Source organism: Mesoplodon mirus (genome assembly GCF_964341445.2).
Source record: "Mesoplodon mirus genome assembly, chromosome: 2".
In the NCBI taxonomy this organism is placed as follows: domain Eukaryota; kingdom Metazoa; phylum Chordata; class Mammalia; order Artiodactyla; family Ziphiidae; genus Mesoplodon; species Mesoplodon mirus.
In genome coordinates, this window is record NC_138977.1 from 67,014,753 (window position 1) to 67,038,500 (window position 23,748).

The window sequence follows — 23,748 nt, forward strand, 5'->3', positions numbered from 1 at the left end:
AAAGCTCGTAGTCGACCTTAATTTCTACCCCCTTAAATCAAAATCTAGGTTATTTCATGGTCTTTACAACACCAGAACCACTTTTCTCTTTCAAACTGTGTAGACTGGTGTTTTTGTTTTTAATCCCTGAGTTTGTAAATTTTCCTGTGCCTACTTTTTCTTCTGGTCTGTTGACTGCTTTTTAATGAGTTCAGCCTGTGCCTTCTTGGACAAATTGGGAGTGTGAAGAGTGTGTTAATTAGCTATCAGATCTAGCCTGGCTTTTGAAGTCCAGAGCTTTGGCATGCTACAAAAGTATAAATATAATCATGGCTTTTTGTATTTGGTAATTATACTACAGCTGAAGCCTCAGGGAGCCTTCCACCCCAGGATTCTGCTACCGGTGATCCCTGAATGGTTCTGTCATTAATGGTCAGTCTCCGGGGACCCATACTCAAGGGAAATGGCTTCCTGTTTTGTTCTAAGTGGCCCTTTTCCCCTGCAACCTTTCTCCTTGTTGACCAAATATCTTATTTCAGGATGAATAGAATAAGCCTTTTCCCCCTCCCCTTCACTGGGTAAGAAGGTATTAAGCAGGAGTGAGAAAGGCCCTCTGGGGGTAAATTGTCTTCTTATGACTACACCCACATTGTACCAAATTATACCAAATAGTTTCAGGCCTTCAAATCAAATACCTACTCCCGCAAGAAGGCTGCATGATCACTCAAACTGATTCCTCTCACCTCCAATTTAGAAACAGCCTCTCTTTCACAGCACTTCCCCTGTATACTTCCGTGCTGGCCTTGGGCCAGGCTCTGGGTTCCCAGAGATGGAACAAAGGAAATCACAATCTGGTGAAGGAGAGATCTCTTAAATGGCCCATAAATTTACAAGGAGCTTGGAGTCTGGGTGGGAGGTCAGGAAGGTGACAGGGAACCCTTTGGACTTTGTACACCAGTAGGCGGTGCCAGGTGAACTCAGGGGCCAAACTGCAGGCAGACAGCTACATCTGACCAGTGGGTATGGCAGCCCTGCTTTGCTATTTCATTGCACACTGCCCTGTGACTGATCAGTTGTCCCAGTGTTACTTTAAGTGTTGTATTGTGAATCAGGTCTTCCTGTCTCCGAAAAGGTGTCCTCTCAACTGCCTACTTTTATAAAACAGTGTGGACACTTAACATATGAGGAATAAATGAATGAGTGGAAGAACCATGTGGGTCAAACTAGACCCTGACCTCAGAATCTGTGAAGTCACCCAACATCCTAGTAGCCAGTGCTCCAGGCCTCCACTCACCACGCTCTGTCCAATGGCCAGCATTTTGGGGTGAAAGAGGATGTGGGATGGGGGTCAGAGGCTGGCAATTCTGAATTTGTTTCTAAAGTGTGTCGGTCCTAAAGATTCCCCCTCCCTATGCCAAAAAACCTTGAAAAAATAACTGCTCAAAAACTCGCTGAAAGGGGACTGTCCTCGGCTACAGGACTTCCAGATCCCAGCAGGGCAGTCGAGAGCCTCCTTTTGCTCCCGAAGGCGCCCCTGACAATGAATCAGGAGTCTAGGGTCACCACTCGTGAAGGACTGAAAGCAGCTGGAGCTGTGAGAACCAGGGACCGCATGCGAACGGGTCTCGAGAGCCGCATAGGGTTGGACGCGCGCTCCGAGCTGGCGACAGCGCCACAGCCGGGCTGGCACTGAGCCACGGGGTGGGGGGAGGGGGGAGCTGGGCGGGTCACGTGGGAGTGGCGCGCGGGGAGACGCAGGCGCGAACCTGCGCAGGCGCTGGGGCCACCCCTGGGACCCCTGGGGCCGGGGAGTGTTCCATCCGCCAGCCACCGGGCATCGGGCGCGAGAGGAGGCGGGAGGCAGGCGAGCACGAGCGGTAAGTGCGGCGCGCAGGGCTCTGCGGGGCACGTGACGTCCGCGAAGGCAGGTGAGGAAACTGAGGCAGGGAGGGGCGAACGAGGCAGGTCGGCGCGCGCGGGTTGGCCGGATGCGGGGCTGGTTAGGTGAGCCCCACGGTCGGCTTCGGAGCCCGCGGGAAGTTGCTTCAGAGCCGGCAGGGCGCGGCCACACCTGCGGGTCTCGAGGCGGCCGTCACCTCCCTCGGAGGACGACGCCCCTCCCGCCCCTGAGCCCCGCGCTCCGCGGAAAAACCCAGCGTTTGCGGTCAGAAAACCCCGGGCTGGGACCCTGCGCTGATCTGACCGGCCGAGAAACCCCCCTCTTCCCTGCCCCCAGGCTTTGAGAGAGGCTGATGGCACCGGCTTGCCTGGATTGTTAGGACAAAGAACTGAGAAAGGGGCTTTGTCCTGGCGCGTCTGTCCGGCGGGGTTGCCTGTGGGTGGCCGGCCGACCAGCTAGCGATGGGCGATGTGCGGGTGGAGGCCAAGAGCCTGGTCCTCTTGGGCTCTGTGCCTGCTTAGGGTCCTGTGTTTTATGGCGCCGCGATTTCTCGCTTTTTTCCATCATCTCAGAGGCACCTGTTTTGCCTCCCTTACCCAAGGGTTACAACCCCTGGCAACTTCTTTTGAAAAGAGCTTAGCCGTATGTTTTAAAACACTGTGCTTAAGTCTGGGAGTGAAAAGTCAAGGCACTGATGATCGGACAGTCTCTACTCGAGGTTGTTGCAGGGATCGGAGCTGAAGCAGTTGGAGAAGATGTTTAAGGCCCAGCCTGGCCAGGGCCGTGGGGAGGCAGCACCCCCGGGGGTCCAGAAGCGTGCTTGGGGTCCAGTCCCAGCTGACTCTGGGCCTCTTTTCCTTACCACACGAGGCTCTTTCCACAACCCAATTTTCTAACCCTCAGTTTAGTTTTTTTTTTTTTTTTTTTTTTTTAATGTATTTTCCTTTGAACTTGTCAGATGGTTAAAAACAGAAAATAATTACTTGGGATTTCTTTAGCAAAGCATTGTCCGGGAGCCAGCTTGTATAGTCTCCGATGCTTCTGCTCCAGCCCAGTCCTGGAGAACAGAAACCCTGTCTCCTTGGAACATATCCGGTCATCAGAAACCCTCCATCTCATGTACAAACATTTTAGGGGCAATCATTGACTAATCTAGAAATGAGTAAGAATTACATCTCACATTATGTCACTCTTTGTAAGGTAGCTTACAAAGCACCACGTATACATTTAATCCTTTGATTCTTACAACTCTGTGGAAGATTACATTTTGTAATTTGGGAATCATTCCTGTTTTACTGATACAAAAACAGTGCCTTGTCCAGGTTCTTACAGCTTGTAGGAATTTGAATTAGGTTTGAGCTATTCTTGGTGTGGCCATTCCTGTTTTGCTGTTCTTTATAAGGACATGCCATTTATTTGACATCTTATGCGTTGTTCCTGAGGGGTATGAAGACATTTCTTATTTTGTCTTATCTGCTTCTGTCACTTAAATGGTGCTTGGAAAGTTTGGTGAGGACTGGAATTCTGAGGCTCAAAGCCCCAGGCTCTATTAGTATCCCAGAAATAAGGCAGCTCTCCTGCCAGCTGGGTACTTGCCTTTTTGTGAAATGTTGAGCAGAGACACTCCAAAGCTCCTTCTGCTGAGGCATGTGTGGCAAGAACTGTCTGGAGACACTGTGCGGGAACCAGCCCACCCCTGAGCTCAGTGGCCTCTGACACAGGGAGATTACAACTGGGCAGGGCCGTTTGCCTTCTCTGGTGCTGGCAGTCTGCAAAAGGGCAGCATGGAGTATGCATTGTGGAGTGGCAGTTAGACCACAGGGGCCTGAGAAAAGCCAGGGTTCCCTCCAGATCCAGAACTTCCGCCCAGGAAGCAGGCCTGCAGTGACACAGCTGAAGAAGTTGTTCAGTGTTTTGTGTCTGTTCTGCTTCAAATCTCCTGCCCTCATAGGAGAATGAGTGAATCTGAGCTCTGCAAAGAAGAAAAAGATAATGCTGCCTTACAGTTTGTTCCTCATTGCTCTTATATAGTCTTCCCAACAACCCTTCAAAGTGCCCTGGGTTTTTTTTTTGCGGTACACGGGCCTCTCACTGTTGTGGCCTCTCCCGTTGCGGAGCACAGGCTCCGGACGCGCAGGCTCAGCGGCCATGGCTCACGGGCCCAGCCGCTCCGCGGCATCTGGGATCCTCCCGGACCGGGGCACGAACCCGTGTCCCCTGCATCGGCAGGCGGACTCTCAACCACCGTGCCAACAGGGAAGCCCCAAAGCGCCTTTTAAGAAGACGACACTGAGGTTCAGAGGGACGTGGTGACCTCTTATAATCAAAGAGTGAGAACCCAGGATTTTTGTCCTGAATCCCAGTTTCTTTTGTGGTATCTCCCTTGCCTTCCACCCACACTCATATAACTGAGCCCAGACAGGAGGCTGTGCAAGCAAGGGGCAGAATAGCCAGGTATTTTGCGTGGGCTCTATAGCCTCAGGGTAGCTGATCAGAGGAAAAGACCTCTTCCAGCCCTCATATTCCTCACACTGGCAGTGACTCAATGTTTCCCAGTCCTCTTGTTCTGCATTCAGCATCTGATCAGAACTTTCTGAATCTGGCATTTAAGAGCTAAGCAGTCACCCCAAGGAGCAAAGTAGGAAGTCAGAGACCGAGGCAAGTAGGTGAGAGCTCCTTGCAACTGGCTAGTTCCGTGGTGCTTGACAACAAGGGTGGGTGGGAGTGTATGTTCTACTGCTCGTGGGGCCTTGGGTGCCCGTGTCACCAGGCTGCTAAATTGCCATTTTCAAGGCTGTCTATCCAGAATTGACAGGACCTTGTTACTGTGGGGAGGAGAGGTATGGAGTGGCTTCTCAGCTGAGAATGGGCAACGTGACCCTTAAGAAAACATTTGGCTTTGAATTATAAACTGCTCACAAAGTACTGGGCTTGGGAAAGATTAGTTCTCTCTCTAGCCACCCGATTTCCCAGGCTCTGTCCAGGAGCAGTTTTGCTTTCAGCCTTCTTCAGGCCAGTGAGCAGACTTGAAGACCTGCAGGCCCTCTTCCTGGGCTCTGATCCCACACTGTTTCAGCCTATGCAGGAGTGTCCAATGCAGGATAGATGGCTATGGACTAGGAGTTGGGAGACCTGAGTCCCAGAACAGCCACTAACCAGTCCTCCCTGCAAGTGACCTGGGACTAGCTGGTCCCATCTCTGGGCCTTAGTTTTTTCTTTTGCTTGGTGAAGGAGGGGCTGAACTAGAGCTCTGAAGGAACAGAGGAGAGCAAAGAAAAGAAGATGAAGCATCCTTTCCAGCCTCGTTCACTGAGGGCTTGAGACAAGGAAGCCCATGTACACTCCTAGTTTCTTTTGTCTCCCTCAGGACCCCTTTCTTCCTTCTTCCCTGTGTCTGCCTCCAGCCAGCTCATTCTGACGAGGGAGGATTCCCTGGCTCGGGCTTGGCTGGGCAGGTGTACCCTTAATGTTTGGAATATGATGTTGTCTCTGCTTGTTTCAGGCATGAATTAACCCACCCAGTGCTGATACTTTGTTTTAGTAAGACTTTATCAGTTCCTGCCCAGAGGCAGCTCTTTGAACAGGTAGAATGAGGCCTGGGGAAGCAGAGGGTGAGACTGTACACACCCAGCAGGAGGGCAGTAGTGGCAGGTGTCCCCGTGGCTTTCTGGACGTCAGAACCCTGGAGTTGCAATCACGCAGTACTTCAGAGTCTTTGGATGTCAGAACTGAGATGAACTTGTAGATTTTCTAGTTCCCTCCTCTGTACAGATGAGGAGACCCGGGCCCAGAGTGTCTTCATAGCTTGTGTCAGATCACCCTGCCGATGAGCAGTGGAGGTAGGACCCACCTAAGGTCACCTAAGCCCCAGGCTTGAGTGTTTCTTTAAGGCCAAACCAGCTGCAAATTAGTTCCAGCTCTGCCTCACTGTGGAGTTTAAAGAGTAAAATTCAGATCATTTCATTCAGAGATTTAATGCCTACTAGTTGCCAAGATTTGTGTTAAATGCTGAATTTGCAGGAATGAATAGGACAACAGCCCCTGCCCTCAGATTGCTCCACCATACTGTGTAGACAGACATGTAAATAACTAAATTCACTAAGTCCATCTGCTTGTGCACTGTGCAAAGGTGTGTGTGTGTCTGCACATACATGCCTGCTATCTAACCAGAGGTGAGGGAGCAGTCTGTTGTCGGGGCTTTCAGGAAAGGCCCCGGAGAGAAAGTGTTACATGTGCTTGGGTCTTTCCCTAGTTGGCATGGGCGGGGAGGGCATTCTGGGTAACAGAAACAACACGAGCAACAGTGCAGAGGCCTAACAAAACATGTTATAGTCCTTACACACTGGGTGATCTGATGAGGGTGCTGAAGTGGCCAGGGGGTAAGGCCGGAATGGTGGCCTGAAGCTGAGTTGTCAAGGGCCCTGGCAGCGTGCTGAGAGGTTTGTAGCTAGTGAGGGTCTGAAAGCAAGGGAAGGACGTGATCAGGCCGGGGAGTGTGACAATCGCTCTGGCTACAGCACAGAGAATAAGCTGAAGGGGACCTGGCTGGAGCCAGCCAAGCTCAGTTCTGTAGTTACTGAGATAGGCCAGGTACAGAGTAACAGGGGCTTTGCCGTGGACAGCAGCAGTAAGGCTGAGAAGAGGATGGGTAGTGAACCCATGTCATAGGATGGTCAGAACTTCCTGACTGATTTCATGTGGACAATGAGGGAGAACAAAGAGTAAAATGCAACTCGCGGTTTCTGGCTTGAGCAGTTGGCTCCATGCTTGTGTCATTCACTGAGCTAGGGAAAAAGAACTCCGGAAGAGAAACTGACTCAGCTTTGGTTATGATGCAACAGAGATAACCTGTAGAACCCCGGAGTGGAAACTTTTGAGTCCGGAGCAGCACTTGGAACCTGGAAGTCACTACCAAGGTGGTGGGTGAAGTGCCGGCTGTAGGTGAGGTCACTGAGGCAGGGAGTGTGGGTTGAGAGGCGTCTTGAAGTGGCAGGAAAAGAAGGGAAGGCAGAGGGAGGTAGAGAATAGACAGCAGGTAAGGGGCCCCAGTGGTGTGGGGTGGAGGACAGGGCAAGCGAGCAGGCTGCACAAGTGTTACCAAGTCTAAACTCATACTGCTCGCTACACGACATGCCAGTAAATCAGGAGAGGAGGTGCTGGGGCAAGGAATAGCGACTTTATTTGGAAAGCCAGCAGACCGAGAAGATGATGGACTCATGTCCCAAAGAACCATCTTACCCGAGTTAGAATTCAGGCTGCTTTTATACTGAAAGGGCAGGCGGGTGGCTGGTGGTTGCATACTTCTTGGTGCAGGAATCCTTTGTCCTTGCAGCTGTCCATGTAGGTCTGGTCACAGTGTTCCTATAAACCTCCAACAAGACAATTGTTATTTTTAGTTCTGCTACTTTTTAAAGGTCAAGGCCTCAAGAATGGGCTATCATGTATATTTCAGGCTCTAGGAAACATCCTTTTACAAAGGTGCAGAGCCAGCATGACTAAGCACAGGCTGCAGAACACAAGGGTTAGAGCTGAAGGAATAGATCCACTATGGAGTCAGCCTTGTTTGTTACACAAGCGGCCAGGGAGAAAGGGACATCTTCCTTTGATTTCAGTTAGTGTGACCCCTGGGCTGCATTAAGGGCCACATTAAGGGCTTTGCTTCATTAGCCTGCCCAGGAAAGCAGAAAGGGAGTCTGTTGGCGCTTGATAAATGTTATAATCTGCGTGACTGCAAATGACTCAACATTTGCTCAGCGTTTTGAAGGGCTAGGGGGTCTTGGCAGCTGTCCATATTGATGTTTTCTGGAGATTGACCGTCAGCAGCTGAAGGAGCCCCAGGGTTTCTGGGTGGCCTGGTCCTGCCAATGGAGTGAGCTTAGGGCCATAGGCGGGACTCCAGAGCCCCACCTCCAGCCCTCCCCTGCTGCCTGCTCCCCGTGGGTCAGCAGAAGCCAGGGTGTGCGCACTGCGGATGGTGAGTGCCTGGTGCCCGAGGTTGCGGATGAGGGACCGTGTGTGGGGGAGGGGAGGTGCCTTGTGAAGCTCTGGGCAGCGGGGGGAAGAAACACTCTGGAAATTGAAATGGGGGTGGGGCGGGGTAGAGTTGTGATGAGGAACCGAGAATGTGCAGGCTCCAAAGTGAACTGTTTTTGATAGAATCCCACGATGTCACTGGGTGCTTTAGAAGCTTTGCCATTCACCCCATCCAATGCCCTCATTCTGGAGTTGAGGAAAATGAGGCTGAGGGGAGGGATCAAACCAGCTGGGCCTAGGGAGCCCAGCCGGGTCTCCTGCCCCGAGAGGCTTATCCCAGACCAGCGCTGCCACTCTTGAGCCGCCCCAGCTGTTGCTGGTCTGTGGTCTTATCACGCTTCACGTTCTTCTGTGGGAGACACCAGATCAGATAAGTGCCACAGTGGGGAACCGAATACTATGGCTGTGTCAGGTGGTGGTTGGCTCTTCTGTAAACAGCCTTGCTATTATCTTTCAGAGAAACTGACCCTTTCCTTAACAGAAGGGGATAGAGAGGGGAGGAAAGAGAAGGGACATCTGTCACACGGTACATTTCCTTTAGAGTAAACATGGTTTGACTGTATGTGATGATTGAAAAAAAAATAGATTGATCATTTAAAATTCTCTTTAAGACAAAAGGGATCATGCCCCTTGACCTCCAGAAACCCACCAGTGAACGTGTGGGGAGGCCTGTGTAGTAGAAAGACTACAGGCTTTGGGGTCCTAGTGATCTGGGTCCAGGATGCAGCACTGTCCTGCTGGCTCTGTGACACTGGAAAAGGTACTGAACTTCTCTGAACTTCAGTGTTGTCAGCTGCATAACAGGATACTATCTGCATCATACGACTGTGTGAAATTAAGGCACGCATTTCGGGTGGCGCTAAGTAAGTGCTCGTTTACCGGCCTCCCTATCTCTCAGTTAGTAGCCTTAGAGGCCCATGTGAAAATGCATTGTTCCGTGTAAATATTAAGCTTCCTGCTACTTCCAGTCCTTTTTTGTGGGTGGGAATAGCTGTGATGCAGGATTTAGAGCCAGCGAGTTGCATGGCACATGCTCCAAAGACATGTTGGGATGGGAATTGCCTTGCAGCTCAGGGGGGCTTGGCTGAGAGGCCAGATCTATACACTCTCTAGGTGTTTCTGGAAGTCAGTTTTCACTGCTTCCCACTGGCAGAAGAGGCAGCTGCTAGGGGCCCGCTGGGAGTATATGTTCATGGAGAGGCCAGCCTCTCACCTCTGGTGCTGATAATGCTCTCACATCTTAGTGCTGTGGGGCCTGAGGTCCCGGGCCAAGCTCCCCAAAGGGGTGACTCTGTGCGTATGCTTTCCAGATCACAGCTGGAGGCGGGGGTGGGGTGCTAAACAATGCTCCTGGGGCTTGTGAAGCCCACATCTTGTGCTCCCGCTTGTGAACTTGAGGTAGGGTGTCAGGCACCTTTGGGACGTTCACCCCAGCCAGTCCACTGTTTCCCAGGCTTATTGAGCCCAAGCCTGGCCTAGCTGCTCCATCCTGCTCTCTGAATCCTATGCCCGCTCCAAAGCCACTTCCTTCTGGGTGCTTCTACGGCTGCCCAGACCAGACGTAACTGATTCTCACCCCTGCACTGCCTTAGCCCCGTGTTCATACCTTTCCACTTGAATTTCTGTTATCTGTGTACTAGGCCTGTATCTCCTTGAGGACTGTTTATCATTTAGTTTTATGTCATCCCAAACTGCCATTTATTAAACAGGTCAGTGCTGAATAAATGTTTGGAAATAAATGTTGAGTCTGTTTGAGTCTGATTCCCTTGTGCTTGCGAGCAAACAGGCTCGATGACTATTGATGGGCAGTGGGGAGCCGGAGCCTGTTTGCCTTCAAAAACAGCCAGTGGTGTGTTAGAAGGGTGTGGAGCTGACTGGAAGGGTCCCTGGACTTCCTGCAACGCTCTGATGTGTCCCAGGAATTGAAGTGAGTCCTTTTGGAGGGTAGGTGTAAGCTGGCCTTTGGGAATTGGTGCAGAAATGTTAGCAAATCTGTGATCAGAGACCGTGTCATGTGGGCCTTAATCATATACACATGTCAGCAGTCCAGGGAGGTTGTGGAAGTGCGTCAAGGTACAGAAATTGTTCCAGGCTCTGGGGAATCTCCTGTTTACAGCAGGCAGGTGAGAGCTGTGATTTTCCTCCTAATTGTTCTGTGAACTATAATGCAGTAATGTGTAACTTTGACACATAAAAGAACTGGAAGCTGGCCTGTGGAACGTTCTTTCCTGCTTCGCCCAAGCGCTTCGGTCCTCCATAAGTCATCATTTTCATCACTCAGTCCTACTGAATTCATTTCAGCACACATTTATGGAGAGCCCACTGTGGACCACAAACAGGCCCTGTGCTGGGCACGGGGGAATTCAGAGATAAACTGAGGAAGAGTCAAAAGAGAGAAAACTTGAAAACAGGTCCAAATCAGAAGGATCGTGGTGTGATTTGGACACAGGTGGGGGTGAATAATCCCCTCTTGGGGGACGGGGGTAGGCAGAGCATCCGAGAAGACCCCTGGAAGAGGTGTCTGAGTCATGCAGAATAGAGCGAATGAGGAAGGACACTCCGGGCAGAGGCGTGGAGTTGTGCCCTCCGTGGCTGCCCTCACACAGTGAGCTGAGGGAACAGAAGCTGGCCCTTGAGGAAGGCCCAGCTCTCCAAGGCCAGCCTGCCCTTATGGTTGTACTTTGTTCTGTGGCTTATGGTCAACCAACCACAAAACCTGAATTCTTTGTTCCAAGACAATGCTTCTGAAATTTTTATGTGCCTGTGAATTGCCTTCCGTGTCTGATGAAAATGCAGGTTATGATTTTTTAGTTTTGAGGTAAGGCTGGAAATTCTGCAGTTCTCCACGACGCCAACGCTGCCAGCGCACGACAGCACATCTTGAGGTTATAAGAAACTCTTCTCTCCCAGCTCACCACCCCCAACACACACAGAGTCCCCTTTTTCCTCTCCCCTAGTGTACAGATGCCAAATTCCTCTTTCTTAAAGGCTATTTTCATTTGGTCATTCCCAGTACACACTCCATATCCCCTGTCTGAAAGTTCCCTTTTATTTCTGAACTCAAGTCTGAACGTCCCGGGCTGGCCTAAACACTAGTCTAGCCTACCCTTTTCTTCCCAAAGTTATCACCACCAAGTTACTCCCAACCCTACCTCATGGCAGTGGATCCCTCACAGCCCCCTCCCTTGGCAGTGACATGTGGATTTCTGGGCCTTTGCTTAATCCTTTGGAGAGGTCCTCTCCTGAGTCAAGTCCTGCAGGGGAGAATTAAGCCTTTGGTTAGGTGGGATGAGGTCAGGTGGGCCACACACACACATACACATAGACACACACCTCAGGTCGGTACCCAGTGATCCGAGCACATAGAGTTGTACAGGTACTCGGGGAGGAAGCCTCCAGCGTAAGTCAGATCCTAGGATGGCGAGAGGGTCAGATGGAAAGATAGGTATTGTAAGTGGTTGTCAAGAAAAGAAGGCTGGGTGGGGTACTTGCTGTGGTTACAGGGGTGGGCTGCTTCCAGGAGCTCCCACTCAGAAGCACAAGGCTTCCCAACTAGAGGAAGCCTTGGCGAGGCCCCCAGGCATGAGCTGGGGAGGAGGCCGGATGCTATAGGACCTGCCTGGACCTCCATTTCAACTACAGAGCCCCCTGCCCAATGCAGACTGTCTGTTGCCCAGTCCTCTGAAGCAGACACCCCAGCACCGTGCTCTTTCTTACATGTTGCCTTCTCTCTCAGTCTCTCTACCTGTTCACTGGACAGACGTCTGTATAATTCTGTTCACAGGGGAAAAATGTCAGACTAATAGTGGCCATCTCTGTTAAACTGTATAATTTAATAGGTGGTGGATGTTGAGAGGATATTTGCTTTCTTGTCAACTGTTATTTTATGTATTGCTTCCTTTTTGGTGTTCTGTTTTCACCGTGAGCCTGTTTTATTTTTATAATGAGTAGAAAATAAAGGTATTCTCAGTTGGAGAAATGTACTGAGATTGCCTGCCTACTTCGAGTGAGGCCGTGCTGGGCACTGTCTGGGGGCTGGATGAATAGGACCTGGTCTTTGTGTCTGAGGGATTCACAGCGAGGAGGAAGGGTAGGGTTACAACAGGGTGATTGGTCTCTAAGTGATCTAATCACACAGAGAGGCTTCTGCCTCCCCAGGGAGGTGGGAGCTGCCACTCCTGGACTGTGAAGGAAGAGAGCAGACACATTGATGAGGAGGGCAGTGACACAGCCTGGAGGAGCGCCACCTAGCTGGGAGGCCACAGCCTTGTGCAAGGGAGAGGGAGCAGCAAGAGAGGCTGTTGCCTCTGTCGTGGCTGCTGACCCACTAGTGAGCTCCCTGGGGCAGGACCCTCCACGTGTCTGTTGTATTCCCAGGCTCCTGTAGCGGCAGGTGGGCAGGGGCTCGGTTAGCAGCCCTTGTCCAGTCCCATCTCTGACACTGCTGCTTCTCCTCCCTTTGCCTCTGGTCCCCTGATTGGCTGCCCAGCCAGAGCCTTGTCCGGGAGATCAGATTCCGGCTGTCCTGTGGGAGCAGTAACGTCTTCTTCCTTTCTCTCAATCCCCAGAAATGTCTTTCCTCCAGGATCCAAATTTCTTCACCATGGGAATGTGGTCCATTGGTGCGGGGGCCATAGGGGCTGCTGCCTTGGCACTGCTCCTGGCCAACACAGACGTATTTCTGCCCAAGCCCCAGAAAGCCACGCTGGAGTATCTGGAGGATATAGACCTGAAAACACTGGAGAAGGGTAAGCAGTGACTCCGCTGGTGTCAGTACTTTTCCAAGATGCTGGGATGCAGGCTTGCTTAGTTTTTTTTCTCTCTGAAGTAGTTCTTTTTTTTTTTTTTTTAATTGAAAAGGCAATATAACATTAGGAAAAATTTAGTAACACTTTAAGAATTACTGATAATTCCATTACCCTAACACAATAATCTTTTTTATTTTCACAGATATTTTTCCAGGTGTACACATAATAATATGTAGTTATGATCTTGGTGTACTTGTACATTGATCTTTTACATTTTAGGTTTTTCTTTTCTTTTTTTTAAGAGATAAAATCTATTTCTTTTTTTTTTAACACCTTTATTGGAGTATAGCTGCTTTACAATGGTGTGTTAGTTTCTGCTGTATAACAAAGTGAATCAGCTATATGTACACATATATCCCCATATCCCCTCCCTCCCACCCTCCCTATCCCACCCCTCTAGGTGGTCACAAAGCACCAAGCTGATCTCCCTGTGCTATGTGGCTGCTTCCCACCAGCTATCTATTTTACATTTGGTAGTGTATATATGTCCATGCCACTCTCTCACTCTGTCCCAGCTTACCCTTACCCCTCCCCGTGTCCTTAACCATTCTCTACGTCTGCATCTTTATTCCTGTCCTGCTGCTAGGTTTTTCAGAACCTTTTTTTCTTTTTAGATTCCATATATATGTGTTAGCATGCGGTATTTGTTTTTCTCTTTCTGACTTGCTTCACTCTGTATGACAGACTGTAGGTCCATCTACCTCACTACAAATAACTCAGTTGCGTTTCTTTTTATGGCTGAGTATTGGTTTTTTCTTACCAAAAGCATTTTTCATTTTCTCATGTTGTCTCTCTAAATATAATGATAATCGTTCCGTAATATTTAGTAATATTGTACCACTGTTTACTCAACCAACCCTTCCAGAGTGTGTTATGAGGAATTCCAGGCTCCTGGATCTTCAAAAACAGGAGCTCCTGAGTCCAATAAATTTGAGAAACCCTATGTCCAATTGCATGTTCCTGGTTCTCAGCACAGGGGTTTGCTTACTGAACTGAGGTGCCTGGATCGTTACTGGTACAGGCATGGGCAGCCTCGCCTGTGGTGCAGCTACAGCACCCGGGGAGGCACAGCGCCACACCTTTAGAATGGACCTGCCTGTGTGCCTCTTCCTGGGGAGCCCCCGGTGTCCCTGCTGGACGGCTGAGAGCCGCACGTGGCGACTCTGCTGCCTCTCCGTGCTCTCGGCGTTGGGTCTGAAGCCCAGGGGATTTGGGTCATGCCGATAGTGTGGGTGCAGTGGGCATGAGTTTGGTGCAATTTGGGGCTCACTGACTGGGAGGTCTCCAGGTTGGCCCCTCAAAGGGAGGCCATCGCGTCTGTTCAGTAAGTGAGGAAGCTTGTCAAGGGAAGGCAGGAAATGTGACTGCAGATTTATGGTGTAGGTCACCTCAGTAAGGGACTAAGAAGCCCTGCACAGAGTCCTATTTAGCTGTGTTCGACCCAGAGTTTCCCAGTGTCATTTGATTTCAACCCCCTCCCACCTTCTTTTTTTCCTATATAACATCCCACAGGGACATGGATTCCTCTGAGAAATGCTAAAATAATAAGGGATAGTACTTATTGAGCCCTCACTAACTCTGTATTACCTGGAGAGCACTTTTATATCCATCTTTTAATACTCCCTGTGGCCCAAAGTGGAGCTGCTAGGCATCTGCATTTACAAACGGGGAAATGGAGGTTCAGGGAGGAGATATAGCCTGCCCCGGGTCACACCTGGATGCGGACTCAGTGTGACTGGAGCCGGGCTTGAGCTACACTACTCTGCTACCCAAAGAATTTCCTTGTTGGACATCTTCTGCCCTCTCCTATGGATAACGTTGCAGTTAACATATTTAGGTTAAATTGTTTTTTTGTTTTTAATTCCTTTTGACCTAACTTCTTCGAATACTTTTTTAAGAGTTGGGGTTTTCTTGGCCAAAGTGCAAGATTTCGTTCAGGTTTTGGCCATGTATCTGCCCTAAAGGATTGTTACAAGGTCCATTGAGACCAGCAAAGGAATATGCTATTTTTCCAGAAATGTTCCAGTTTGGGATGTTCAAGTTCGCAACTAGATTTTTATGGGGGAGGGGCCTTCTGGTGATATAGTAGGACCCTTACACTGGATTCATTTTCCTTGGAAAGATGAATATTCCCTATCCGTGTTTCCTGTTTGCTTTTTCCCACATGTGAAATACTTTTGCACGTCCTCTGTTTGGCCTGGTGCTGTTTATGAGGTGCTTAGAGGTTGGGGCCCGGCTGAGAGGAAGTGATACTGAATTCCCTTTTCTTCTCCTCAGAACCAATGACTTTTAAAGCAAAGACGCTCTGGGAAAATAATGGAGCTGTGATTATGGCTGTGCGGAGGCCAGGCTGTTTCCTCTGTCGAGAGGTGAGTGCAGTTGAGGATCTGTTCGGAGGAAGGGATCCTAGCAAGTGGGGACCGGGGCATTTCCAGCCAGGACCAACAGTGGCCCATTATGTTATTTACTCTAGGTTTGTTTTGTTTTTTTGCCTAATTCTCTGTTTCTGTTCATTTAACAGCTCACCATATCCTAGGATTAGCAACATATTTGACTTTCCTTTGGCATTCCAAGGCCTTTCACTCTTGTAGTATCTGTGTCCTGGACCAGGTCCAATTGCATGTTCCTGGTTCTCAGCACAGGGGTTTGCTTACTGAACTGAGGGGCCTGGATCGTTACTGGTACAGGCATGGGCAGCCTCGCCTGTGGTGCAGCTACAGCACCCGGGGAGGCACAGCGCCACACCTTTAGAATGGACCTGCCTGTGTGCCTCTTCCTGGGGAGCCCCCGGTGTCCCTGCTGGACGGCTGAGAGCCGCACGTGGTGACTCTGCTGCCTCTCCGTGCTCTCGGCATTGGATCTGAAGCCCAGGGGATTTGGGTCATGCTGATAGTGTGGGTGCAGTGGGCAAGAGAGTTTGGTGCAATTTGGGGCTCACTGACTGGGAGGTCTCCAGGTTGGCCCCTCAAAGGGAGGCCATCGCGTCTGTTCAGTAAGTGAGGAAGCTTGTCAAGGGAAGGCAGGGTCCAGCCTTGTCACTTTACACATAGGTAAACTGAGGATAAGAGTGGTTTGTTGACCTATCCATGGTCATACAGTCAGTGATAGAAGACCCAGGTTCTGAGGTTCACGGCTTGGCTTGGGGGAGAACTGGGAACGACAGTACTCCAGCTCTTGAGAAAACTTTGCTTTTCAGGTCATGGCCTTGGTCCTGTCCGAGTTGCCATCCTCCTTCCCCTGGTTGTCCTCTCTCATCCTGAGGCATTTCCTTTCAGCCTTGCAGAGCTCTCCCCTGCTTGTGTGGTTGGGCTGGCTGAGAATCTGCCTACATTACATGGTGCACTATCGTACTATACATTCAGGGCACTTTCCGCCGGTACCTCGTTGGTTCCCCACTGCATCCCTGGAAAATACAACTTGTTGTTATTCTCATTTTACAGAGGAGGAAACTGAGGTACAGAGGTAGTGACAGTGTCATACTGCTGTAGGGGGTGTATTAATTTCCTATTGCTGCTGTAACACATGATCACATACTCAGTGGCTTTAAATAACACAGATTCATTTTCTTACAGTTCTAACGGTCAGAATTCTGAAATGGGTCTCACTGAGCTAAAATAAAGGTATCAGCAGGGCTGTAACGCTTCTGGAGGCTCCAGGGGATAAATAGTTTCTGTGTCTTTTCCAGCTTCTAGAGGCCATCTGCATTCCTTGGCTCGTGCCCCCTTCCTCCATTCTTAAAGCCAGCAATAGCTGGCCAAGTCTTTCTTACATTGTGTCACTATGACACTGACTCTTCTGCTTTCCTCTCCCACATTTAAGGACCTTAGTGATTACACATTGGGACCACCCAGATAAAACAGGATAATCTCCTTTAAGATCACCTGATTAGCAATCTAAATTTCATCTGCTGCCTTAATTCCCCCTTCCCATGTAACAAAACATATTCACGGGTTCCTGGGATTAGGATGTGGACATCCATCCTTAGAAGGTATTATTCTGCCTACCACAGGAGGTGACATTTAAACTCAGGGCTTTGGAGTCCAATCTCTGATGCCTCCAGATACCAACATGGAAGCCTGTTATGACTTGATTTCTCAAGGCCAGCTAAACCCCAAGGTTCCAGGAGCAACTGCTCTAATTACAACCTGTTTATCTGGGCTCTGGTCTGTACCCTGGTAGAGCATTTTATGGAAAACTTATGTTTCTAAAAGGATGGTTGGATGGCAGGCAAAGTTATTTTGAGGGGGGAGGCATGTGACTCAGTTTCCACTTCACACTTTTTCTGAGTAAAGCCCAGGGAAAGTGAGTAAAACCTTTACTCTCACACACAGGTGGTCTCTGACCACATCAGACCTATAGTCCTCTCTGCTCTTGGGCAGAGTTTGCCACTCACTGAACCTCTTGACAAATGCATTGTAATGAATTCTGTTTCATTAGCTATCCTTTTGTTGTTGTTGTTCTAGAAAATAAATGAAAAATTAAATGCAGTTGCCACCATATAGCAATGTATTGGAGGCAAGTAGGCTGCTTCTGATAGGATTTCCTGCTGTTCCTTTCATTCTGACACCAAATGTGAAAAAGGAGTTTGTTCTTAACATCGAAGCTCTACCCTGATGTGTGAGTTTCATCTTTTCATCTAGCCCACAGTTCCTGAGAATCAGGGACGTCCATACTTACCAGCTCAGCTGCAGTCTCCCCATTGTCCACCTTCACCTGGAATCTTTCCTCCTGCTACCTAGTACGTTCTGCATATCCAGCCATGTGCTAGGCACTGAGGGATACAAGAAATGGAAGGCAGTTTCTGACTCTGAGACACATTGGGGAACTTAAGGGACAAAGCTCAACTTAGTGGAACCCAGTGGACTCAGTACAGAAAAAGTCGCCAAGCAGGAAAGATTAGATATACACAGAGAATCAGGCCTTTACTCCAGGCTGCGCTAGCCAGCGAGAACTTTTTAGAAGAGGGATCCTTTTCTAGAGGGTAGGATTCGAGCTGGAGAAAGAAGGAAGGTTATTGCAATGAGAGGGGGCCAGCTGAGCAGAGGTGTGGAGGCAGCTATTCACATGGCCTGCATGGAGATCGACTGCTAGGCCCTTGTGCTAGTTTGCTCTAGTGCAGTGGAGGGGCTGGGAGATTAGGAGAGAAGCACTGTGGCTAGGAGTGGAAGACTGAGTTTGGGTGCAAGCTCTTAGTCATCGGATGCTCCCCAGGCCATGGTTAGGACACCCGTAACAGGAGCCTAGCCTCTTCTTCCCTCCATGGACAGGACAGGAGCCTGGGCTGAGGAGGGGACCTGACACTCTATCCTGAGGCCTCGTGCCCAGCTGGGACAGTCTTTTGCTGGTCTACACAGGCCTTAATTGTTCTTGGCATTTTGTTGCCTTTGTTCTTCTGCATTCGGTGCCAGCCATGCTCTGGGCCTGTACGAAAGAGGGTGTTGGTTGGCTGCAGAGCCCCGAGAGTTCATGCCCCTGACCTTTCCTGTCTTCTGCAGGAGGCTGCAGACCTGTCCTCCCTGAAGCCCAAGTTGGACGAGCTGGGCATCCCCCTCTACGCAGTGGTAAAGGAGCAGGTCAAGACTGAAGTGAAGGACTTCCAGCCTTATTTCAAAGGAGAAATCTTCTTGGATGAAAAGGTACATGTGCTGTGAGCCTGTCGGACACAGACCGCTGGGGATTGCACTCGTGCATGGGGAGTTCGGTGGCCCAAAGCACATCTGGACAGGAGTTGGAGTCAGCCTCCCTTTCAGCTGCCCCCACCCCTCTGAGCAGAACATGAGTGAAAAAAACTTAAGAGCTGTCCTTCAGTTATTACTTGAGCCCTTCCTGACTTGTGACCCGGGAATGGGAGCCTTAAAAATAGCTGAAAGCTCCACCGGTTTCCCCCGCACTGCAGGGGGTTGCTCAGCACAAGCCCCTGTCCCTTAATTCATTGCAGCCATAGTTCTTTCCCCTCTACTAACCTCTGCACAATGTAGGACTGTTATCACTCTGTCAGGCCTAAGAACCCTGTACGTCCATAGCAATAGATTAGAGTCAGGGTGGCAGGCCGCAGGGTTCTGTTTAGCTCGGGCAGTTGAGAGCGCTCCTGGGTGGCAGCTGTGTGTGCCGGGTGGTGGAGGACAGGAACCAGCAGCCTTTGGGTCTTTGTCTGAAAACAGATGCCCTGCTGGGAACTTTCCTCCCTGGGGAAGGCAGGCATATGGGCTACTCATATGGGGTCTGTCTTCCTCGCACCTACAGAAGAAGTTCTATGGTCCGGAAAGGCGGAAGATGATGTTCATGGGATTTGTCCGTCTGGGTGTCTGGTACAACTTCTTCCGGGCCCGGAGTGGAGGCTTTTCTGGAAACCTGGAAGGCGAGGGCTTCATCCTTGGGGGAGTTTTTGTGGTGGGACCAGGAAAGCAGGTAAATTGCTAGTGTGTTTACTCGTGGGTCTGTGAGCATGAGACCCCGATGTGTCGGGTGGGAGGGTGGCTTTCCCTACTCGGAGTCTCCCAGCCTTCCTTCCAGAAAGCCAGGGAGCACAAGGAAGGGGAAGGGAGGGAAATGATCGTTTATTGCACGCCTGCTCTCTCGGCACCTCACACATGACCCCCTCCCTCGTCATAGTAACATCACGACAGAGTCTGAGTCTTGCAGGTAAATAACTTGTGAGGGGGCGAGTGAGGACGGCTCCTCAATGGCACTTCAGGAGCCTGGACCCGGGTCTCCTGATGTCAAGTTCTGTTTTCTACACTAGAACAAAAGCAGGGTCTTTATTCTGTGAAGAATTTACTCCCTTGCAGTGCTCCCTGTCATCGAGGATGGTCAGTAGAGAAAAGTGAAGAGAGAAGAGAAGGAATGGAAAGAGACCTCGTTGGGGGAGCAGCAGGGAGCTGCAGGGGGTGGTTCTTTCCCTGCGGGGGTCCTGGTGGCCTGGCTGTCTCTGGAGGGGCGGCAGGCTTCTCTGCACACTCTATTTCAGGCCCTGGCTGCGGGGATCCAGAGTCAGCACGGGGGCTTAAGGGAAGGTGTGGAGAGATGAGGTCTCTGTGGGCTCAGGAGGTGGATGGGTGGATGCTCCACGTCAGGCTCAGGGCAGTGCCAGCAGAGGCCGGGTGGGCACAGAGAAAGGACAGGGTACAGTGAGTGCAGGCTCAAGGGCCTGGCAGGAAGACCCAGTGGTCTGATTTCTAGGCCCGTCTCACCAACTTTGGACATGACATTAACACTTGAGCTTGTCTGTAAAAAGACAGGGTTGGAATTCCCTGGCGGTCCAGTGGTTAGGACTCGATGCTTCCACTGCAGGGGGAACGGGTTCGATCCCTGGTCAGGGAACTAAGATCCCAAAAGCCGCATGGTGCGGCCAAAAAAAAAGAAGACAGGGTTGGTCCGCATGGTGGAACTCACCACTAACATTGATAACTGCATACTTTCCCTGGTTGGGGAGGAAAGCTAGTGGGACTAGAAAGCCTTCAATTTTAAGCTATATTTCGAATCTCTTCCTCTTAAACCTTCGTATCTGCAGTTGTTTGTCTGTGTGAGAATCTAGCATGAATTGGTGTCTGATATAAACCTGTTTGCTAACGTTCTGGTAATGTATCAAAATGTCTTAGTGATAACGGCTGCCAGTGAGTGCCTGCCTTGTGCCAGGTGCTCATATACATGATCTCGTGTCTTCTCTGCAACCAATCTGGGATGGTCGGTATTCTTATTCCCATCTACATGTAAGGAAATGGGCCTATGAAATAACTCAGCCAAAGATATGCGGCTAGTATGTGGTGCAAAGGAAATGAAACTCAAGAACTCTGATCTGTCCTGCTCCAGAGACCCTGCCCTTCCCTTGCCCATAGCCCCTCTTTGGAGGTGGTTCCCAAAGACCCCTTCCAGGTACCCTTGCACTTGGGCAGGCCACTTCCTCAGGATCCCTCAGCCTCTTTCCACTCCGGGCCCCTGGGATTCCTTCCCCTTCCTAGCTCTGCCTTTCCACAGCCCCCAGGGAAGGGCTTGGCTCACCTGCCAGCCTCCTCTTGCCTGGCAGTGACTCACCTGGTGCTCACGGGCTGGGCTGCCCAAGCCTGGCTGGCTCGCTCCTGGGGTGTTGTTTGACTTTGTTGGTGCTCCCCAGAGCTCCTGCCTTCCTCCTTCCTGGTGGAAGGCTGACCAGGCTGGCCTGGCCTCAGGGCTTACCTCCGTGTAACTCTGCTCTTGAGAGCAGAGTTTTTGCAGTCCCACTGTGCCAGGTGCCACTCAGTAGGGATTTACTTTGTAATAATAATCTTTAAAGCATACTTAACTTTAAAGAAGCAGTGTGTTTTCAACACAGGAAATTTGAAAACGCAGAGGTGGGGAGAGCCATTCTATAAGCTCAGCTACCAGGGACAACCTCTTAGGACAGAGCTGAGCTGACAGGCCTTTTGTTTTTTTTTTTAGAAAACGGTACCTTACTAAACTAGATGTTCTTTTTTCATTTAACAGTGTGTCATGAACATTTCCCCATGTCATCATATCAGTGTTTTTAACGTCTGCAAACTGCGCTAATGAGCGAGTAAATATACTTTCCTGATCTGCTTCCTTGTAGTCACCACAGTGTGGTGGCACTTTTTTTTTTAAAGTCTTTATAAATAATGGTACAAAGAACATGTTTATAGGTGTTTATTTTTTAAATTCAATTTGAGTTTAATTTGTCACCTATCAAAGAACCCTTTAACAAGGATTCCTTGATGCTGATCTCAAACACATTTGATCTTTTTTACAACTTTTGGGGTATTTGGGGGTGTAGTATGTCTTAGTGCATTTTGCTTCATGGTATCAGAAGTGAGTGGCCTCCAGTTTCGTAGGAAAACTAACGATAGCGTCTCCCTTTTCAGGTGTTCACTTAGTGCCTGTCAAGGTCTGACCTCTGAGCTCTACTTCCACAACTCCAGGCTTTTCTGTGCAAGCTCATTCTGTTCTTTCTGCCTGGAATGTTCTTTTACGTGCATCTCTACCTGTAGACATGCTTTATCACCTGTGAAGCCTTCTTTGATCGCCCTGTTATATTAATCACTCCTGACTCCTGCTCCCAAAGTGCTGCTCGTACAGTCCAAATATTGTGAGGGAGCCTCCCCTGACCCACCTTCCCCAAAAGACTGAACTCTTCAAGGGCAGAGCCGGGACCGATTCGGATCTCTGTTCCTTGCTGCCCAAGCAAGGGCCTTGATGGACAGCTGGCGCTCAGTGTCTGTCTCATGAATGAATGACTCAGAGTGAGGACTGATGTACCCTCTTGTTTCCTTTCAGGGCATTCTTCTGGAGCACCGAGAAAAAGAATTTGGAGACAAAGTAAACCTAACTTCTGTTCTGGAAGCTGCTAGGAAGATCAAACCACAGACTTCAGCCTCAGAGAAAAAATGATTGTGTGAAACTGCCCAGCTCAGGGATAACTAGGGCTCTCACCTGTGTTCATGGGATGTGTTGTGTTTCCACTGCTGCCCCTAAGGAGTTAGAAACCCATTTATGCCATATTCTCCGTATAGACAATTAACATATTTTAATATTGTACTCTGTTTAGGCCTAATAAGGCAAAATAACCCCCAAACAAGACTGATAAAAATCTAATTAATAAGGCTTATTTCAGCTAAAACCTGGAAAATCTGAGGCTTAAAGTTGACTGCTACACCTCATTACAAACATATATGGTGTTTGAGTGCTGTTATTTGAAATGATTTTCATTTTCCTGTCTTTAAAAATCTAAGAAAAGTTGGTGATTGACTTGAAGATTAACGGTATAAGGTTCTGGCTTGTGTTTTCAATGAATGATTCATGTTAGTGATTCATTCATGTTAGTGATTTTGCTGTCTTTCCTAGAGGAATGACTTGGCATTTAAAATTGGTAGCTGCTTTCCTATTGATGGTTTTCTAGCCTCATTTGGTGACTGAGGAGGAAAAAGGACAGAGAAGATGAAATTAACTTAGTTCATTGGTTTGTTATGATTTATTATATTATGTTAAAGTAATGCTCGTATAAAAGAACTGATGTGCTTTGGATGGCTTGATAAAGGTAAACTATAAAGTGAAATCTATTTTTTCATTGTCTTCCATTCTAATCTTGGAGATTTGATTTTCTAGAAGAAATGATCAATAAAATTAGGCTCTAATAAAATTAGGCATCAGAAATTGCCCATATATACAAATATTTCTGACAAAACTAACAATAAAAATATTTACCATAATAACGGCTGAATTTATTAAATCAGTGGTGCCAAAGACACTGAACATGAAAAATCAGTATTCTGCATGTGTATGGGGTAGGGTCGGGGGAGGAGTTCCTCTAGTTCTAATGATCTAAGAGGTTTCCAAATGCCCAGAAAGGTTCATCCTGTCATTCACGTTAGTGATTTTGCTGACTTTCCTAGAGGAATGACTTGGCATTTAAAACTGGTAGCTGCTTTCCTATTGATGGTTTTCTAGCCTAATTTGGTGACTGAGGAGGAAAAAGGACAGAGAAGATGAAATGTAACTTAGTTCATTGGTTTGTTATCTTTGAAATTTTGTCATGTGAGTAAGTATGAGGTCAGCAAGAGCCTGAAGGAAGCTCTGCCCTAGGGAGTCTGCTCAAGGCACCAAACTGGCCCAGGAGTAGGAAGGCGGGGATGGGAGTCCAGAGAAGAGGACTACAGTGGTCCCCTCATATGTATATATTCCAAGACTCCCTGTGGATGCCTGAAACCATGGAAGGTATTGAACACTATGCGTACTGTGTTTTTTCCTATACATACATACCTATTATTTTAATTTATAAATTAGACATAATAAGAGATTAACAATAATTAATAATAAAATAGAACAATTATAACACTATACTGTGATAAAAGTTATGTGACTGTGGTCTCTTTCAAAACATCTATCATACTTATCCTTCTTCTTATGATGTGAGATGATTATGTGCTGAGATGAAGTGAGGTGAATGACGTAGGCATTGTGATGTAGCGTTAGACTACTACTGACCTTCTGACACTAAGTCAGAGGGAGGATTGTCTGCTTCAGGTGATCCTGGACTACTGC

General features: G+C 49.1%; 1 protein-coding gene and 2 long non-coding RNA genes across 6 annotated transcripts in view; 1 reads left to right on the forward strand and 2 right to left on the reverse strand.

Moving 5' to 3' along the window:
* The first annotated feature begins 1,724 nt into the window (after positions 1 to 1,724).
* Positions 1,725 to 22,919, forward strand: PRXL2A (peroxiredoxin like 2A). 4 transcript variants are annotated; one of them, XM_082634738.1, is made up of 6 exons: positions 1,725 to 1,856; positions 12,498 to 12,660; positions 14,998 to 15,089; positions 18,216 to 18,356; positions 18,964 to 19,128; positions 21,985 to 22,919. In XM_082634738.1, the coding sequence occupies exons 2-6, from the start codon at positions 12,516 to 12,518 to the stop codon at positions 22,096 to 22,098; spliced, it is 657 nt and encodes a 218-aa protein (XP_082490864.1). In that variant the 5' UTR covers positions 1,725 to 1,856; positions 12,498 to 12,515; the 3' UTR covers positions 22,099 to 22,919. The 4 variants fall into 4 exon arrangements, with proteins under 4 accessions (XP_082490864.1, XP_082490861.1, XP_082490862.1 ...); XM_082634735.1 differs by having other exon boundaries at positions 1,740 to 1,856; positions 12,481 to 12,660; XM_082634736.1 differs by having other exon boundaries at positions 1,824 to 1,907; positions 12,481 to 12,660.
* Positions 3,987 to 12,474, reverse strand: LOC309811722. Its single transcript, XR_014295237.1, has 3 exons — positions 11,065 to 12,474; positions 7,118 to 7,248; positions 3,987 to 5,806 (listed from the first exon to the last, which is right to left on the reverse strand). It is a non-coding gene; the product is annotated as an uncharacterized lncRNA (long non-coding RNA).
* The window catches only part of LOC309811716, a 39,561-nt gene continuing 30,909 nt past the window's right edge, over positions 15,097 to 23,748 (reverse strand). The window contains exons 4-5 of the long non-coding RNA XR_014295235.1: positions 17,398 to 17,491; positions 15,097 to 16,123 (exon numbers count right to left, since the gene is read on the reverse strand). This is a non-coding gene — a long non-coding RNA (uncharacterized lncRNA). The remainder of the gene's footprint in view (positions 16,124 to 17,397; positions 17,492 to 23,748) is intronic.

What these genes read in the sequence shown, in the direction of transcription:
- PRXL2A (XM_082634735.1), top strand. Translation starts at nt 12,483, where the DNA reads ATGTCTTTCCTCCAGGATCCAAATTTCTTCACCATGGGAATGTGGTCC. An exon ending in AAATCTTCTTGGATGAAAAG is followed by an intron (nt 18,357 to 18,963) that starts GTACATGTGCTG and finishes TCGCACCTACAG; the next exon opens with AAGAAGTTCTATGGTCCGGA. An exon ending in TGGTGGGACCAGGAAAGCAG is followed by an intron (nt 19,129 to 21,984) that starts GTAAATTGCTAG and finishes GTTTCCTTTCAG; the next exon opens with GGCATTCTTCTGGAGCACCG.